This window comes from Balaenoptera physalus (assembly GCF_965194825.1).
Source record: "Balaenoptera physalus genome assembly, chromosome: 12".
Lineage (NCBI taxonomy): Eukaryota > Metazoa > Chordata > Mammalia > Artiodactyla > Balaenopteridae > Balaenoptera > Balaenoptera physalus.
The window spans coordinates 62,042,329-62,061,965 of NC_138897.1; the positions used below are offsets into that span (position 1 = coordinate 62,042,329).

General features: G+C 38.5%; 1 protein-coding gene across 22 annotated transcripts in view; it reads right to left on the reverse strand.

Annotated features, from left to right (window-relative positions):
* DLGAP1 (DLG associated protein 1) overlaps positions 1-19,637 on the reverse strand; it is an 850,590-nt gene that overhangs the window by 166,273 nt on the left and 664,680 nt on the right. For all 22 annotated transcript variants that reach the window (XM_082418629.1, XM_082418618.1, XM_082418633.1 and 19 more), the window contains one exon: positions 11,599-11,776. In XM_082418629.1, the coding sequence (XP_082274755.1) occupies positions 11,599-11,776 (178 nt within the window). The remainder of the gene's footprint in view (positions 1-11,598; positions 11,777-19,637) is intronic.

The following is a 19,637-nucleotide window of genomic DNA, read 5'->3' on the forward strand; positions in this document are numbered from 1 at the left end:
ATATATTTCTTAATAATAATTCTTTACAGTTTAAAGTAGTATTTTCATATACTTTATCTAATTTGATATAAGATCCCTGCACATTTTCAAGGCTAATAATTATATATGTCCATATTTAAAAATTATATATATAATATATACTTGTTTTTAGGAGATAGTTGGAGGTGCATTTAGAGGTAAAGGGACATGATATTTGCAACTAATTGTCAAATATACAGAGAGTGAGCAAATGAGCCAAAACTTTAATAATCAATGAGTATGAATCTGGGTCAGTGATGTACAGGAGGTCTTTTTATTTTACATGTGACTCTTTTGTCAGTTTGGAATGATTTCAAAGTAAAAAGTAAAACAAACTATACATATATATTTATTATTATTATTAGATTTTCCCCTATTAATCAAACATCACAAAGAAATAGTAAAGTATCTATCCCTATCAAGGTAACAACAATTAAACTTGGATGATTACCTTTCAGAGGGTATTAGTGCCTCCTACCCTATTTTTCATAAAAAATGAATCAGAAAGTAAATATATTGAATAATTCTGCAACCTGTTTTTTTCCACTTAACCTTCTATTTTATATTTATATTCTTAATAGATTCTCCTTCTTTATTCTCTCTCTCTTTTTTTAAAATTTATTTATTTATTTATTTATTTTTGGCTGTGTTGGGTCTTCGTTTCTGTGCGAGGGCTTTCTCTAGTTGCAGCAAGTGGGGACCACTCTTCATCACGGTGCGCGGGCCTCTCACTATCGCGGCCTCTCGTTGCGGAGCACAGGCTCCAGACGCGCAGGCTCAGTAGTTGTGGCTCACGGGCCTAGTTGCTCTGCAGCATGTGGGATCTTCCCAGACCAGGGCTCGAACCTGTGTCCCCTGCATTGGCAGGCAGATTCTCAACCACTGTGCCACCAGGGAAGCCCCTCTCTCTTTTTTTTTTCATAAATTTATTTATATATCTCTTTATTTTGGGCTGTGTTGGGTCTTCGTTGCTGGGCGCAGGCTTTCTCTAGTTGCGTTGAGCAGGGGCTACTCTTCAATGGGGTGCACAGGCTTCTTATTGCGGTGGCTTCTTTTGTTGAGGAGCATGGGCTTTAGGTGCACGGGTTTCAGTAGTTGTGTCTCGCGGGCTCTAGAGTGCAGGCTCAGTAGTTGTGGCGCACGGGCTTAGTTGCTCCGTGGCAAGTGGGATCTTCCCCGCCCAGGGCTCGAACCTGTGTCCCCTGCATTGGCAGGTGGATTCTTAACCACTGCGCCACCAGGGAAGCCCCTTCATTCTCTTTTAACTTTTTGTTTTTATTATATACAGATACAGAAAACCATGCAAAATAAATGCATAGCTTGTGAATTATAATAAAGCCAACACCCTTGTACCTAGTACTCAGATCAAGGAACAGAATTTTCTCAGGCACCTAGAAGCCCCTCCATAGACCCCATCCTATCCACAGCCCCCACCCTCCCTCCAAAAGTAACTACTGCTCTGAGTTTTATTGTAAGCACTCCTTTGCATTTATGTTTTTTTCACCTAGATGTGCATCCCTAGACTCTACAGTTTGGTCTTACCCATTTTTAAAATTTATGATACCTTTTAATTCACTTTTAATATTCAGGCCTCCCTCCACCTGTTTTTAACAAATATTACAATTTATCTATTGAAGCACCTGGGGCGTTTGACCTGGAAAGTTTCCCAGAGTCTGGATTTGCTGATTTCCTGCACATGGAGGATTTAGCATGTTCCACTGTCCTTCGTGTTTCCTGAAATTTGAAAGTTGGATCCAGAGGCTTGATCAGACTCAGGTTCAATCTCTTTGGCAAGACTAGAGGTCATGTGTCATGGGCTGTCTCATCAGCAAGCACATTATGTCTGGTTATCTCTCTTTTTATGCTGTTGGGAGTCATCGATGCTCAGTGCCTAGATCCATTAGTTCATTGAGGGTTGCAAAATGGTGATATTCTTGGTTCTACCAACTTTTACAGTCACTAGTTGGAATTTTTTTTAAATAAAGAAATGCTTCCTCTCATATTATTTGGTTAGTGGGTTCAGTTCACACAGTAACAGCAGATGTTTGCTCTTTTCCCTTTTATTTACTAATTTAAAAAAAATATATTATTTATTTATTTAGTTGGCCGCGTCAGGTCTTAGCTGCAGTGTGGGCTCTTCGTTGCGGTGCATGGGCTCTCTAGTTGTCCCGCAGCATATGGGATCTTAGTTCCCCGATCAGGGATCGAACCTGCATCCCCTGCATTGGAAGGTGGATTCTTAACCACTGGACCACCAGGGATGTCTCTATTTACTAATTTTTAAGATAATAAATTTGTTTTCTTGTATCTACTAAACATGACCAGTTAATTTTTAAAAGTATCAAAATGGACTCATAGATTTTAAAGTATTTGACAGTTTTAAATCCACTTCGATTTTCATTCTTACTTAATTCATCTGTCCCATCTGTGGCCAGTGGGAACCTCTTAGGTTGGCTCCTGGGTCCTTTTGACATGAGACCAGTGGTCTTTGATAACTTCCTCTGTACCTGGTATGACAAGTTATTCAAAACTTATCTTGCATCTTTCCTGCCCAGTCCTGAAATTAGTATTTTTCCAGAAAGCCTTTTTTCTTTTAGTGGTAAATGGTATCACAAGAACACAATTTGGGCACCAGGAAGCTTCACTGTCATTGCTACAGGGTTGGTCATTCTTCCTAGGCCTTTCAATGGACAGAGAACTAGGTTATGAATACATCTAATTCAAATTCACACTGTAGTGTTTTTATGTAACTTCTTCTATGTTATATTTATACGTATATCTTTATCGCATATTAAAAATCCTGGTTTTCAAGGACACAGAAGATGATGGAATTGTGATATACTACAATAATTCATTTGCTTTCTTCCACAGTACGTACACAACAGCCTCAGAATAGCATACTAATACCACCACTGCCCAACCCCATTACTGAAGACAGTTCACAATTCTTTTTTTTTTTTTGCATCTGCTGTCTCTATTATTCCCTCATTTAAAAATAGTTGTGCTAGATTGACATTATCAGAGCATATAACATACACGTTCTCTCCCACTGTAGCTCTCATTAGTCTTAGTTTTACAAATAACTATACATTTAATGCTTGCCACTACATTTTTCATATAAAAAGATGATTCTTTATCCAACTTAGACACAAATATAGGTCAAATAGTTCTAGATGGCTTATAAAGACAAAGAGCAGACCCCTGACCCACCCATCCCACCCCCAATTCTCCCTCCCCAGAGGCAACCATTTTCAATTCTTCCAGTTGGATCTTATGCTGTTTGCATCCATATTGCGGAACACATGCTTATGTGAATCTCTTGATATGTTCATAGACCTCTTGCTTTCCTTCCTGCCCTTGAAGCATCCCTCTTAGAGTTTCCTATCCTACTGCAATCTATGGCTGCCAAGCCCACTGCTGTCCTGGGATCTCCCTTCCCCATCATTCCAGGGGTGCCCTTTATTATCTAGCCTGTGGTGAAGCCCCTGTTCCCTCTTCCTTATTTTATTCCCTCCTTTCAGTGGAGCACATCTTCCAGTGCTTTCTTGGGAAGGCGCCACCTCACATTGATGGAAATGTCTGTACCCCACCTCTACCATTAAGGGAGAGCATGCTTGCATTTAGAATTCTAGCTGTATCCCTTCTTCCTTCAGATGTTTCCAGGCTTTGCTCCTTGTCTCTTAGCCTCCGTGTGTGCTAGAGATTGAGCAAGTGGATGCCTTTCTCATTCCTGAGCCTTTCCATGTGAGCTGGTTTGCCCCATCCCTTCTAGAACCTTTTTAGGTACCAAATGATCTAATGTTTCACCATGGCATTCTCTGTGTGGATCTTTCTCCATCCGTTTTGCTGGGTACTGTGTGGGCCCTCTTAATCTGCAAATTCATGTCTTTCAGTTCTGGGACAATTTTTTCGTTAGCAATTGCCTTCCTTCTGCTTTCTCTTTTCTTTCCAAAACTCCTAGTGTTCATTGTTGGGATCCAAGAACAAGAAACATGAAGAAAAATACATTGATACATCATAATTTCCAAAACCAAACCGAAGGACTTATACTTCCTGATCTCAAAACTTACTACAAAGCTACAATAATCAAAACAGTTTGGCACTGACATAGGACAGACATACAGACCAATGGAACAGAATGGAGAGTCCAGAAGTAAAGTCATGCATCTGTTTGCCACTAGTTCTTACATTTGGTCTTTTGGTTTGTCTAAAGCTCACTGTCTGGTAGATGCCTCAGGATGGGTTCATGGAAACAATATTCCCTGCATTCATCCATGCTTTTAATAGTGTGCCCATGCTTTTTAGAGTTGAAAGTCAGTTTTTTTTGGATATAAAATCTTTGGTTCACATTTTCCCCCTTGACTATAATAACAGATTACTCAATTTTCTTTTGGCATAAACTATTGTTATTATAGAGTCTGATGATAATTTAATTTTTGTTCTTTCTTAAGTCACTTGCTTTTTTTGTCTAGAAGTCCAAAGGGGGGGTGGTGGTTCTTTTTTTTTTTTTTTTTTTTTTTTAATTCTTCAAAATCCTGTAATTTTACTAGACTATGTCTTGGTATTTATTGTTTTGGGTCAGTTTCTCAGGTACATGGTATATTCTTTTGAATCTTTTTATTTCAGGGATGTTTTCTTTAATGTTTTATTATTTGCTCTGGTCCTTTGCTTTGATTATCTTCTTCAGAGACTTCTGTTATCTCTATGGTCAATCTTTGCCTATCTTCCATATTTATCAATTTCTCTTGAATCCTTTTTAACTCTTCTTCTTTTTTCTTGATTTAAAAATTCTTCCTCCTTTTCAGGTTCTATTTTTCTCAGTGTATAAAATGTCTCATTCATTTGCTCCTCTATTCCCTCAGTCTAATCTTCATTTCCGAAATGATTTTTCTTTTACTTCTAATTCTTTCCTGAGTTCTGTGACATCATTTTTAAGTTTTTGAAAATTCAGATATATCTTTTCCTCCCATGTCTTATGTCATTTTCTTAATATCTTTTAGCTTATTTTGAGAGAGTGTGTTACAGTTTTGATCTATTTCATGGGTGTGTCTTTCTGGCATGCTTTCATTTTCTGTAGGAATGTTATTCTGCTCCTTATTCCCTTTTCTTTATTATAGTGACTTTGTGATTTAAAGTGGATATTTTTTTGTTCCTCATTTCTCAGTAAAATTAGTTTTTCTGACCTTGAGAAGGTGATACATTCAGGATTTTCCCCCTGAATTTTCCACAGGGCTTCCTCTTCTATTGTTTTAGCATTGTGTTGCTTTCCAAGATTTCCTGATTCTCTTGTTCCTTCCCCCAACTTTTACCTGAACCTTCTCTTTTCTTCTTTGCTATTGTCTCTATCTTGCTCATATTTGATTCTATTCCCAACTGTTTCTTCTCAGAACTGGGCCTTCTTCTTGAAGGAAAAACTGGTTGGTTGGTTTCCAGTGTATACATAGGCTCAGATTTCCCCAACCTCTCCTGATTTTACTGCAGGCTCCTTGAATTTACCTGCTCTTAGAGAAGGTAAATCCTTCCCAGTTTTGGCTGCTGTTCTCAAATACATACCCCACCCCCCCAAACTACCTGCTGCTGGTTTCCTTCTGCTTTACTCACATCCATCAAGAAAGTCATTGTTTTCCTCTGTGTTCTCCGGCACAGATGTGGATGCAACACAGGCTTATGGCTACTGGTGGTTTGTTCCTATCTACTTACATTTTGGGTTCACGGAATATCTTGCCATCTGATTTTGTTGTAAATGTTGTCCATGAGTTTTTAGTTTTTCTATCTAGTTGCTCTGTCTGCTTTTATACAGAGACTCAGGGAGATTCAGACACTAAGCCACCACCTCCAGGATATTGTATAGTATGATTGGACCATAATTTATTTAACCACTGCTTTGTGGATGATGATTCAAGTATGTCCTTGGAGGCCATGCTATGACCAACTTCCTTGTTTGTTTATCTTTATATTCTGGTACTTTCATTTCTATATTATAAAGTTCCACAAGTGGGATTCCCGTGCCAAAAGATTTATTTTACCTTTTGTAGATTTTACCACGTTACTTTCAAAAACAATTGTAGCAATTCATCCCAAATAGCAAGTAAGTCAGAGCTCATTTCTCAACATGGTCACCAGTACTGGGTATTAGCTGTTTTTGCTGCCTGATAGGTTAAGAGTGATATTGTGCTGTTTCAGTTTATCTTTACCAGCCTACTAGTGTATATGAACATCTTTTCCTATATTTATTGGACTTGGTACTTTTTTCCCTTTTGATTTGCTATTTCATAAGCTTTGCCCCAAATTCTTTTACGTTGTTTGTCTTTTCATACTAATTGGTAGAAACACTTTAGGCAACTGGAACATTAAGCTTTTTTCTTGATGTGTTTAAATGTTCCCCCTGTCAATTTTAACTTTAAGATGTCTTTTGCTACACAGAAATATTTGATTTTTAGTTAGATTAGATGTCTATGTTTTATTTTATGTTTTCTATAATTCTTATTTTATTAAAAGTTATAATTCTCACCATAATATCATACACATATTCCCCTAATTTAAAATTTTTTGTCACTTTGTGTTAGTGCTCCGATTTTAAATTTGTTTGGATTTATTTTCTATATGGAAAGAAGGAGTAGTTTAATGCTCTTTCTACTATATCATGGGCAATTCGCTTGAATTCTCTGAGCCTCATTTTCCTAATCTTTAAAATGCGTATAATAATACCTACATCATAGGGATGCTTTAAGGATAAAAAAATGAAATATACAAGTGCACATTTCAAGACACATGGTAGGCATTCGATAAATACTAGATATTATTTTGTGAGATAGTGTAGTGGGAAGAATGAGACAAGTTACTCTAATTCTCTAAGACTGAGTTTCATAAATTTAAAAAATGATCTTTCTTATAGTTGCTATGAAATTAATGAGATAATATGCAAAGCTTATAGCTTATATCAGGTAAGCAATACATGGTAACTATTCCATTATTCTCATTTTCATTATTACTACTACTATTATTGGCATTATTATTGCCACCCATACCCCAATTCCAGCAGACATTGGAGAAACTTACCAGTTAGGAGTCAGGACACCTGGGTTTTCTAGGTTCTGTCACTGACTAGCTGGGTGCTGACAGATGCTTAATTTATTTGAGTTTCCATTTCTTTGTGTATATAAAGTGAAGGGATGATCTAGGTCAAAAGTCACAGCTAAACTGCTGGTATTACCACCAAGCACAATAACTGCCTAATACATTCATGTTTTAAAAATGATGTGGGACTTCCCTGGTGGTGCAATTGTTAAGAGTCTGCCTGCCAATGCAGGGGACACGGGTTCGATCCCTGGTCTGGGAGGATCCCACATGCTGTGGAGCAACTAAGCCCACAACTACTGAACCTGCGCTCTAGAGCCCACGAGCCACAACTACTGAAGTCTGCGTACCCTATGGCCCATGTGCTGCAACTACTGAGCCCACGTGCTGCAACTACTGAAGCCTGTGCTCCTAGAGCCCGTGCTCCTCAACAAGAAAAGCCACCACAGTGAGAAGCCTGTGTACCGCAACGAAGAGTAGCCCCTGCTTGCTGCAACTAGAGAAAGCCCGAGCACAGCAACAAACACCCAACGTGGCCAAAAAACTATTAAAAAGATAAATAAAGATAATGGAGTCCCTCTTAAAAAAAAATTAAAAAATGATGTGGAAACTCAACATGTTACTGGACAAAATATGTCTGTGAGCTTCTAGTTTATGATTCCAGATGAAGATATTTGAGGTTTGGACTTGAAATAAATTGAGATGTAAATTAAACTAATTTGGAAATGACAGTTATTATACCAAATATTTTTTTTAAATGTGACTTTCTATAATTCTTTCTTCTTAAGTCTTACTTTAAAAGCCCCTGTTTTATTAGATGTATATATAGTAAAAAAATACAGAAAGGTTTTAAACATATAAAAATGTGTTCAGTTTTTCTCTATCATCCAAGCACAGTCTGTTTTTAGGAATGTTTTATTTCTGTAAGGTATGAATGGCAGAAACAAACAATTTAGTTATTCTAGACCAATTTCTTGGCTTACAACATTTTACTTTGATCTTTCTAGGAGCCTTTGATGAATAATATATCAATAATATATCAGGTTTTAAGGAGAAATAGGATATAATGTACTTAAATTCTATACTACTAGAGCTGCTACTAAAGATCTGTAAGAGAGAATATCTCCGACATCACAAAAACCAACTACTTTTTGAAAAGCCTAGAGTATAGTAGGATTGCTTTGAAGAAGAAACCATTCCCTTTGAATAATGACAACGTTGGGACTGCGATAGAAAGTTTGAAATTATCCTTCACGATACTCTATTACTTGAAAATTGAATATGGAACTAGAAAAATGGTGTGTCATTAGGAATCCATTTAGGATGGCTCTGCTTTCTGTATTTTACTAAAAGCGAAATGATCATGCCACTGAATTGCAGACTTGACCCGCCCCTGGATCAAGGCCCACATGTGCCTTTTCAGTGATTTGTTGATACTTTACTAAGTTGTCACCAGGAAGTGACACTGTCTCAAGGAAGGTCAGATCTACAGCATAGGGACTAAAAGCAGGCAGCTGTGTAGACGCATGTCCTGATGGGGAAGTGACCTGCTCTCCTGTTTTAACCATGTAAAATTATGAAAGCTGTAAGTGTGTATAAACATTTTCCAACGAAATATTCTAAACCCACCGAAGTATTCTGCAGGTATGACACCTGGGATTTGTAGACTATTTTGCAATTCTGGAAGGCTATATGACCATGAGCCTGTCCAGCATAAAGATAAGCTTAAAGACGTTTTAAATATTATATTGTTTACTGTGAAAAAAGTAAGAACAAGGCAAGTCCAAATTTCACCAAATGAGGTGCCAAATATTTACCTAAGAGTTGGGATAGTGGGTATCACTGGACAGCAGTACCTAGCACAGATAAGTGTGCATACTCTTGGAGATTACATTTATTTATTCATTCATTCATTCATTTTTGCATGCTGCTCTGCGCGGCATGGGGGATCTTAGTTCCCTGACCAGGGATCGAACCCTGGCCCCTGGCAGTGGAAGTGCAGAGTCCTAACCACTGGACCGCCAGGGAATTCCCTTTGGAGATTACTTTAAAGTGAGGAAATGTACAGTAGGCAAATACTGGAATCTAGTATGTCAGCTTTCCCTGACTCCTGCCCTACCCTGCTTTTGGAGCCTTGCTGTGATCCCTGCCTTTGCTTTTCAAGAACCCATTTAGAGCAGGGAGCTCTATTTTGATGGTAGGGACAAAATGAGAGCAGTGGTCCTATTTCGGGGTCTCACTCTGACAGATCAGAGATGCTTCAGTGCTTAGTCTATCACCACCACCAGCATTACCACCTTCACTATCACCACTACCACCACCATGACCACCAACTCTACCACCACCAGCATTACCACCTCACCACCATCTCCACCACTATCCTCACCACTACCACCACCAGCAGCAGCAGCACCAGCAGTAGCAGTAATTCTCACCTTGATGATCACAATGTCTTTCAAACTAGCTTCTCTGCCTCTAGCCTCTTTCTCATCCTCTCTAATCTTTCCTACATTTTTTTTGCTACATTAATTATCCTCCATCAAAGTTCTGATCATATCTTTTGCCTGCTTAAAAGCTGAAGTTTTAATTAATCTTCAATCAGTCCCATTCCTAATGAATAAAGTCCAGTCCCCTGGGCCCTGAATGGAAGGCCATGTACAAAAAAATGTCCCCAGGACAAAATTCAGAACAGATTTCCCATTGCTCTAAGTATTCTGAGCTCTAACTACACTTGAGAATTCATTATTCCTTGAATATGCTTTAGGCCAGCATTTTCAAAGTTCAGATATATACTACGTTAATAAATACTTCTTTATTAATGTATTGCTTTATTAGAATCACTTGGAATATTTGTTAAAATGCATATTCCTAGACCCCATGCCTAGAAGCTCTCTCTTTAGAATCCTCGGTACTGAACACCTTTTACTCAGTCAATTTGGGATCTTGGTGACAATTTTGTGACCACAAAGAAAGTCCCATTTAACTTCTGGTTACTTACATATCTTACAGTGTGTTTATAAGAATGAATATTATGAAAATATGAAGCAGTTGGCACAGTGCCTGACCCAATAAAGGCAGCTCTTATGGTTAATTCTTGCCCTACCTACCTCAGAGTGTTTTTTTAAAACTAATTAATTAATTAATTAATTTTTAGCTGCATTGGGTCTTCGTTGCTGCACGTGGGCTTGTCATTGTGGTGGCTTCTCTTGTTGCAGAGCACGGGCTCCAGGCGCGAGGACTTCAGTAGTTGTGGCTTGCTGGCTTCAGGAGTTGAGGCACATGGGCTCAGTAGTTGTGGCTCACTGGCTTCAGTAGTTGTGGCACGTGGGCTCAGTAGTTGTGGCTCGCTGGCTTCAGTAGTTGTGGCACGTGGGCTCAGTCGTTGTGGCTCGCGGGCTCTAGAGCACAGGCTCAGTAGTTGTGGCGCATGGGCTTAGTTGCTTTACAGCATGTGGGATCTTCCCGGACCAGGGATCGAACAATGCAGGTGGATTCTTAACCACTGCACCAGCAGGGAAGCCCATACCTCAGAGTGTTTTTGTTCAAGTAAATAACGTTTGTTATTTACAGCACTTTCACGTTTTTTGTATGCTCTCCATTAGACTGTACACTTGGGGAGCAGGATTTAGGCATTATTCACCATTGACTAGCTGGCAAAATCTGGCCCAGTGTTTTGCTCACTGCATATGAGCTGAGTTAATAGTATGGTGCTTAGTTTTAAAACTTGTGATAGAAATTAAAATTCAGAGCTCCTAAACATTATTACAAAAAAATACCCTTTTTCCTCCCAGAGGAAGCCCTGGAGCCACCTCCTGCTCGCCTGGTGGCCCCTGAAAGCTGCAGGGTCAGGCCCTCCAGGAGTCCTAGGTTCAACCCTCCCTTGGTCTGGGCAGCCTAACCCTCTCCCACATTCTCTGAGACCATCAGTGGGAGTCACCAAGAAACTTTAGCTGAATATTTCGGATGCAACATTAAGTCACCTTTACTGAGTCTTCATCCCTAGTTCTGGGTACCAGTTCTTAGAACTGGGCTTGTGTCTTATAACCAAGATGCAATATTCACCTAGGACCCAGTTGGGGTAAATAGATCGTATCTCATTTCCCGTGCCTGGGTCCCTGTCTTGATTACCTGCTTAATACTTTTATGATTTGACACTGCCTTGGTTTTGCCAATGATGTCTACCCTGTCCTTCTATCCTTCAAACATCTTTACAACCGAAGCCTCATCCAACAACTCCTTAATGACTAATTTGTTGGTGCCAACTGACTGCTAATGAATTTCCAAGGACTCCCCTGATGTGCTTTATCCATCTGCCAAGGACCCCTCCCCTGCTGGTAGACTGTTGGTACCAGGAGCCCCCTGTGACCAAACCAGGCAGCATTTAGACCTGACCTCCTGCCAGACCCATCAGCATCATTCCGGGGGATGTCAACCTCCTCACGTCATGCCCTCTTGTTTTCCACCAACCCTCGTACAGTTCACAGATGCAGCCACAGGGCTCACCTGGCTGATGGTGCTCATGGCTCGCATGTAGCTCTCATTCCTGGAGCGGAACTTTGGTGATGTGAGCAGGCCCGCAGGGTCAAGGCTGTCTAGGCTTCGGTTGATGGAGACCTCACTGACGGCCCTCAAGTAACTGTGACTCCGGATCTGCAGTTTGGGGGAGTGCTCATTGGAAATCCTGGAAGAGAACAACGAAGAGTGTGTGTTTAGTCCTGTTCTAATACGCAGGCAGTAATAAGACAGGGTAGGACGGTGACTGATGTGGCACCCTACACACGGGGGCAAATACTAGAGATGCCCTCCTGTGGTTGCTAAACTCCCCCGTGGGGTCTAGGAAAGAAAACGTTTGATGGGAAATCATTGAGATCTGATGACATCAGAGAGCAATTATAATTTTTTCAGCCCAGGAAATAATTTCCTCAATCATATTTTCCTAGGCAGCCTGGGGAGGAGAGTAGAGCTGCTACTGCCCTACCCCGGACTTCTGCCCTGTGTAATTTGCAAGCTTTTCCTTTGTACCCAATTCTTTTCTGTGCCATCTTTTTGTTTTTGGACTTTCTAGTAACAACAAGTGGTTATATATCTATAACTATATCAATCTTTCTATCATCTATTTATCTCTCTATCTAATCTTGATCTCATTTAGTTGAGATTTAACTTAGTGAACAAAACTTAAATTTTAGACATTAAAAATGTGTGCATCTCTAAATCTTGATATCCAAAGACAAGTCTTTACATACTTTATACTCTTCAGATTTTTTCCGAGATGCATTTTTTATTTTATTTTATTTTTTATGAACACATATTTCTTTATTAAGTCAATATCTTTTGCAAAATGAAAAAAGCCTTAGCATACAATATCTTTATACTTAAGGTAATAAATCTGTTTATTAAATGTATTCATATTTGATATATTAAATTCAGAACTATTCAACTGTATTAATAAATTTCCCAGTATACTTATTAATTAATTAATTAATTTATTTTTGCTATTTGACATTAGTCTTTTTTAAAAAAAATTTTATTGAAGTGTAGTTGATTTACAATGTTGTGTCCCAGATGCATTTTAAAATTATAAAAGTAGAAATTGCTCCTTGCAAAAAGCCAAGATATCCATAGGTGCTCAAAGCAGAAAGTGGGTCTCCACTCCCCTTCTTCCTGCTCTAGAATTCCACTCCCCTGAAAGAACTACCCAGAGCAGCTCAGTGTACGTCCTTCCTTACCCTTTCTATACACGTACAAACAATTATTTTTTTTAGTAATTTAAAAAAAATTTTACTGAAATATAGTTGATTTACAATGTTGTGTTAGTTTCAGGTGTACAGCAAAGTGATTCAGTTATACATATATATCTATTCTTTTTCACATTCTTTTCTATTATATGTTATTACAAGATATTGAATACAGTTCCCTGTGCTATACAGTAGGTCCTTGTTGTTTATCTATTTTATGTATAGTAGTTTGTATGTTTTAATCCCAAACTCCTAATTAATCCCCCTCCCCCTCTTTCCCCTTTGGTAACCACAAGTTTGTTTTCTATGTTTGTGTTTATTACTAATTTTTAAAGTTTGTTTTCACGTGGGATTCAGGGCGATTTTTCTTTCATTATTAAATTAAAATTTTTTTTGCTGTAACATTGCTTACAATTAAAAATTAAAGTTGATAAGGAGATAGATGTAGACCCAATATAGCTGCTATTATTTATCATTATTCTGGAGATCCTAGCTAATGAAATTAGAAAAAAAAAAAGAAATACGAATATAAATATTGTGAAGAAAAGGTGAACTTTGAGTATTTACAGATTATACAATTAATTAGTAGGAAGGTAAAAGAAAATCAACTGAAAAACTGAAAAAAATGAGAACTAATAAGAGTGATCCCCCAAATAGTTACATACAGGGTAAAAATAGAGAAATTAATAATTTTTCTATATACTTCCACCACCAAGTAGAAATTTTACTTTAAAAATCCCATTCAAAATGGCAAAACATTATAAAATAAGTAGAAATTACAAAAAAGAAATGCACCAGAAATTTTTGAAAAAAAGTGATAAAACTTTATGGAGGGCAGGGTGGCGCAGTGGTTAAGAATCTGCCTGCCAGACGTAGAGAATGGACTTGAGGACACGGGGAGCGGGAAGGGTAAACTGGGACGAAGTGAGAGAGTGGCATGGACATATATACACTACCAAATGTAAAATAGATAGCTAGTGGGAAGCAGCTGCATAGCACAGGGAGATCAGCTCGGTGCTTTGTCACCACCTAGAGGGGTGGGATAGGGAGGGTGGGAGGGAGACGCAAGAGGGAGGGGATATGGGGATATATATATACATATAGCTGATTCACTTTGTTATACAGCAGAAACTAACACATCATTGTAAAGCAATTATACTCCAATAAAGATGTTTAAAAAGGAAAAAAAAAAGAATCCACCTGCCAATGCAGGGGACACAGGTTCGAGCCCTGGTCCAGGAAGATCCACATGCAGTGGAGAACTAAGCCCGTCCACCACAACTACTGAGCCTGCGAGCCTAGAGCCCGTGCTCTGCAACAAGAGAAGCCACCGCAATGAGAAGCCAGTGCACCTCAAGGAAGAGTAGCCCCCGCTCACCGTACCTAGAGAAAGCCCGAGCGCAGCAACGAAGACCCAACGCAGCCAAAAAAAAAAAAAAAATTTTATGGAGGGCAATAAACAAGTCCTAATAAAAGAGGAAAACAAATTTCCTGGAGGGAAAACTCAATATTGTAAAAAAAAGTTAAAATTTCCCTAAATTAGTCTATAAATTTTATGCTAAAAGCTGAGAATTTGATTAACAGCCACTTTTTGGAACTACGCTGAAGGAGGGGACAAATTAGAACAGATCTAGAATTTAACATCAAAAGGAAATCTCTTATGTATTTTACTACCATAAAAGAGAAACTGATTGTTCTAGCGGTGTTCCCTTTGGATCCTGTGCCATTATGGAGATTCCCCATGGACCACTTTATAAATGCCCATGCCAGAAATTCCAGCCAAAAAACCAATAAACTGAAGAATAAATTTTCCCTTTGAGATTTCTTCTAGGAAAAGAGAGACTTAACTAGAAGCATTTATAACCTGAAGTTCACTTTCACATAGAACTTGAGAGGTGACAAATGTGTTTCTTTGGCTATTTTGTAACCTGACCCAGAGCAATGATATTGCCAACATAAATAATGCTGCTCTTCCAAGCGGTTATCAGGGCAGCATTGGGGGTGGCTGTTTCGTAAATGATCTCCATTCAAAAGAAGAAGTGAAAACCCAATGTTCTGAGAAATGAGTGTCTGCTGGCTGAGATGGAGAATGAAGCATCATTGAAATAATCATTCACCCTGGCTGCTTGTTATGAAATAAAGCATAATTCCCAAATTCCAAACTGAAAAATCATTCAGAAGAGATTGAATAGTTCTACTTTGGTGAGTCATTTCTGATAAAACAGTGCATTCTTTAATGATACACTGAATATAAGGAAATGAACTCTTTTATCTTGTCCACTTAGAGAGCAGAGCCCACAGCTGTCAACATAAAGGGTACAGTATGTACATGTGCTCCTGACGCTGAAACACTCATGAAAGAAATTCCAAAAAAGAATGCAGTGATTATTTTCACCTCAAGAGGAAGTTGATTTGCTAGGAAGGAAAGGAGTGTGCCTATTCAGAAATATTAGCTCTCGTGTAAGATTAATTATTTATCAATGTTAGCCTATTCAAATGACATCCATCATTTTTCACTTTCTCCCCAGATTGCTTATGCTAAGTTAACCTCTCATGGCTTATCCCAACTGAACTGAGATTTTGGCCTGGTTGAGCCCCATTCATTATCATGTCCTTTAACTGCACCCAAAGGTGGGACGATGCCCTTAGGTGGCTGTGGATCAGCTAGACAAACACACTTGGCTAGTGTATCAGTAAGAGTGCCACTGCAAAAAGAGAAAATGCAATAATACTTGGAACACAACATTTAAACAAAATTTTTATTTTATTGAAGTATAGTTTTTTTAATGTTTTAAAATATTTTAATTTTATTGGAGTATAGTTGATTTACCACAATGGAAAAGAATAGTGATAATAACCTATATGAAGTATAGTTGATTTACAATGTTATGTTAATTTCTGCTGTACAGCAAAGTGATTCAGTTCTCTCTCTCTCTATATATATATAAATGTGTGTGTATATATATATACACACACACACACATATATATATATATATACACATTCTTTTTCATTATGGTTTATCACAGGATGTTGAATATAGTTCCCTGCACTATACAGTAGGACCTTGTTGTTTATCCATTCTCTGTATAATAGTTTGCCTCTGCTAATCCCAAACTTCGAATCCAACTACCAACTGTCTCCTCTACCAACCCTCTCCCTTGGGGACCACAAGTCTGTTTTCTCTGTCCGGAACACAACATTTTAAATCAATGTCCCCAAAGAGAAAATGATTAACCCTGTAATGTGTCACTAAAATTATAATTCCACAAGATGAATAAGCTCTGGGGAACTAATGTACAGCATGGTAACTAGAGTGAATAATACTGTGTCATGTACTTGAAATTTGCTAGGAGAGTAGAACTTAAGCATTCTCACCACACACACACAAAAGGTGAGGTGATGGAGGTAATAATTAACCTGATTGTGGTAATCATTTCAAAAAACATGCAGTCAAACTATCACATTGTACACTTTAAGTATATACCATTTTGTCAGTTATAATATATACACGTTATAATATATACAAATAAATACAAGTTTGTCAGAATGGATAATAAAGCTGAAAAAATATAACTTCAGATGGTTTGAATTTTTTTTCCTCCAGAGAAGGAAATGCTTCATGACTCTGTGAGTCTAATGGGAGAATTTCTGGAGGTGATGGACTATCTTACTGATTGATCTATATCCTAATTTCTGTTTGTTCTTTTTTTTTCTCCCACTTTGCCTTGACTTCGACTTATAAAAGCATTGAAATGTCAGGTTATTCGATAGGACTCAGAGGAAACATTTTATTGACTCTGGGGTTAATCCAATTGCTCTGTTTTGAAGATGAAAGTATTTTGTCCTTGGTCATGACTCTGTTATCAATTCACTCTCACAAGCATTCATGGCTTCAACTGAGAGGCTTTGATTCCTTTGGCCTCAGTGTGGAAAATGGTACTTAGTGGGTGACACCGCTCAGTTACTAGTTTTGGGGACTCTAATGCAGGGTGTTCTTTTGGTCAACCTGCTTTGGTAAAACCGAGCCCAGCTTTCTTCTCAGCAACTTCATGTATGATGCCTTTATAGTCCTTCTGAACGTATAACTTGCATTCACGTTGTTCACTTTGGCAGCTCTGAACTCTTGAGTTATTTCTACTTTATAATAATAGCTGACATTTATTACCATTTACAAACCACTTAGTTATTATTAATACCAACCTGCAGATAAGGAAACCATGGTTTCGAGAAGTTATGTCGTGTTCAAGGTAATTGAGACGGAACCTTGGTCTTTCCTTGACTTCTGTATTCTCTTCCCATCTCCTATTTCTTGGGGAATCTTGCCGACACTCACATGGGAGTTCCTATTCCTCTCCCTTGTCCTCAAATGTTCTTATTCCCTAAGATTTTACAGTTCTTTATATTCTCATTTTTTCTACATTCTCTCCTTGGACAACCTCATCTGCTCAGTCGCTTCTACTACTAACTTTATCCTGACAACTCACAGATCTATTTGTAGCTCATAACTCTTAAACTTCAAAACTAAACTTCCAATTAACTGTGCACTTCTACCCAGGTGTTCCACAGGTATCAAATACTCATCACAACCCCCAAATGAACATGTTACCTTTTCCCTCAAATTTGCTCCTTTTTACTTATTCCACATTGAGATGAATGGCATTGAAATCTATCCTGTCAACCAAACCAAATATCCAGGTGTTTATCCTGTTTCCCTCTTAACTGTCCAAATCCAGTTGATGATCTAATTTTCTCAGTTTTACTTCCTGGATACACTTACAATTCCTTTCCTCCACGTCTTCCTCACCCTTCTTGCTTCATTACTTCCTTAGTTCAGCCTTCATCTTGATCCTCCCAAACCAGGCTCCCTATGGCCGGGCTTGTCCCCTGCAGTGCATCTCTCTTCTCCTGCTAGTGATTAGGACACTCTCTTGCTTAAAAGTCCTCTGTGAATCCTCTTCATCGGTGGGAGAAAGTCTAAACTCTGTACTTACTTTTCTAGTATCACCTTTTGCTACTTCCTCACATGTACCATGCATACCCTGTCATGCTTCTTTATCTCTGCACATGTTGGATTTTTTGTTTTTGTTTTTTGCTTGGAATACACTTCTTCCTCCACTTTCTACCCACAGAACTCTTACTTCAACTCATTTATCAGGTCACTAGGTGTTAGAGCACCTATTGCCGGGAGAATCTGGAATCATGATTCCAGATCACTGAGTCTAATGGGATTCTAGTCAGTTCTCTTTAGAAAGCCTCCTTTGTTCTCTCTGACTAAATAAACTACTTCTCCATCTGTACTCCTGTAGTGTCTTTTATATTTCTCTGCCACACACTTTTCCCATTGCTGTAGTTTTTTGTTTACATGTCTGTGTACTCCTTCGATTTTTGAGTTCTTAGAAGGTGGAGTCAGTATTTCATTCATTTTGCTACGCAGTGGTACACTGGCCCTGACATTTTTAAAATGACTAATGATGACTAACACCTACTTGAGTACTTTCTTTATGCCAGGCACTGCACATGAATCACCCCATGAAATAGATGAATGAATACATAAATGAATGAGAGGGGAACTCAGTTGATCACTACTCTAGACCTGAAATAGTTTCCCAAATTTCAACATTCTCTTACTTATAGCTAAAGACCCTATGAAGGATTTTAAAAAGCTTTATTGCGATAAAATTCATACACCATAAAATTCACCCTTTTAACATGTACAGTTCAGTGGTTTTTAGTATATTCACAGAGTTGTGCAACCGTAACCACTAATTTTAGAATGTTTTCATTCCCCCTCCCTGTCCACATTCCTGTACCCATTACTAGTCTCTCTCTATTCCTCCTTACTACTAACCCTTGGAAACCACTAATCTACCTCTTGTCTCTATGTCTTTGTCTATTCAGGACATTTGATACATATGGAATCGTATAATCTATGGCTTTTTCCCACTGGCTGCTTTCACTTATCATGATGTTTTCAAGGTTCATCCATGCTGTAGCATGTATCAGTACTTCATTCCTTTTTTTTTAACATAAATTTATTTATTTATTTATTTATTTTTGGCTGTGTTGGGTCTTCATTACTGTGCACAAGCTTTCTTTAGTTGTGGTGAGTGGGGGCTACTCTTCGTTGCTGTGCGAGGGCTTCTCATTGTCGTGGCTTCTCGTTGTGGAGCACAGGCTCTAGGCACGCAGGCTTCAGTATTTGTGGCACGTGGGCTCAGTAGTTGTGGCTTGCAGGCTCTAGAGCTCAGGCTCAGTAGTTGTAGCACACGGGCTTAGTTGCTCTGCAGCATGTGGGATCTTCCCAGGCCAGGGCTCGAACCCATGTCCCTTGCATTGGCAGGCAGATTCTTAACCACTGCACCACCAGGGAAGCCCAGTGCTTCATTCCTTTTTATGGCTGAATAATATTTCATGGCATGGATTTATACCTTAATTTGTTTGTCCTTTCATCAGTTGACAGGCACTTGGTTTGTTTCCACTTTTTGTCTTTTATGAATTATGCCGATATGAACAATCATGTTCAAATTTTTGTGTTGGCATAGGTTTTTTCAATTCTCATGACCGTAAAGGTTTATAGGAAAATATTATTCAAGATAACAGAGCAAGAAACTTCACATATGAGGTGGGACTTCTGGAATGACAGAGGAAGGACCTCAGTGAGTCCTAGTCTACACAAAAGCAATTGCAGAACTACTGGCAACATCAACCATTACAGAACTCTGGAAATTGAACTCAGAGAACAAACTGAAAATTATTTATGCAAGAAAAAGTACTGAATGTAGATACCCCCATTCCCATGCTCCT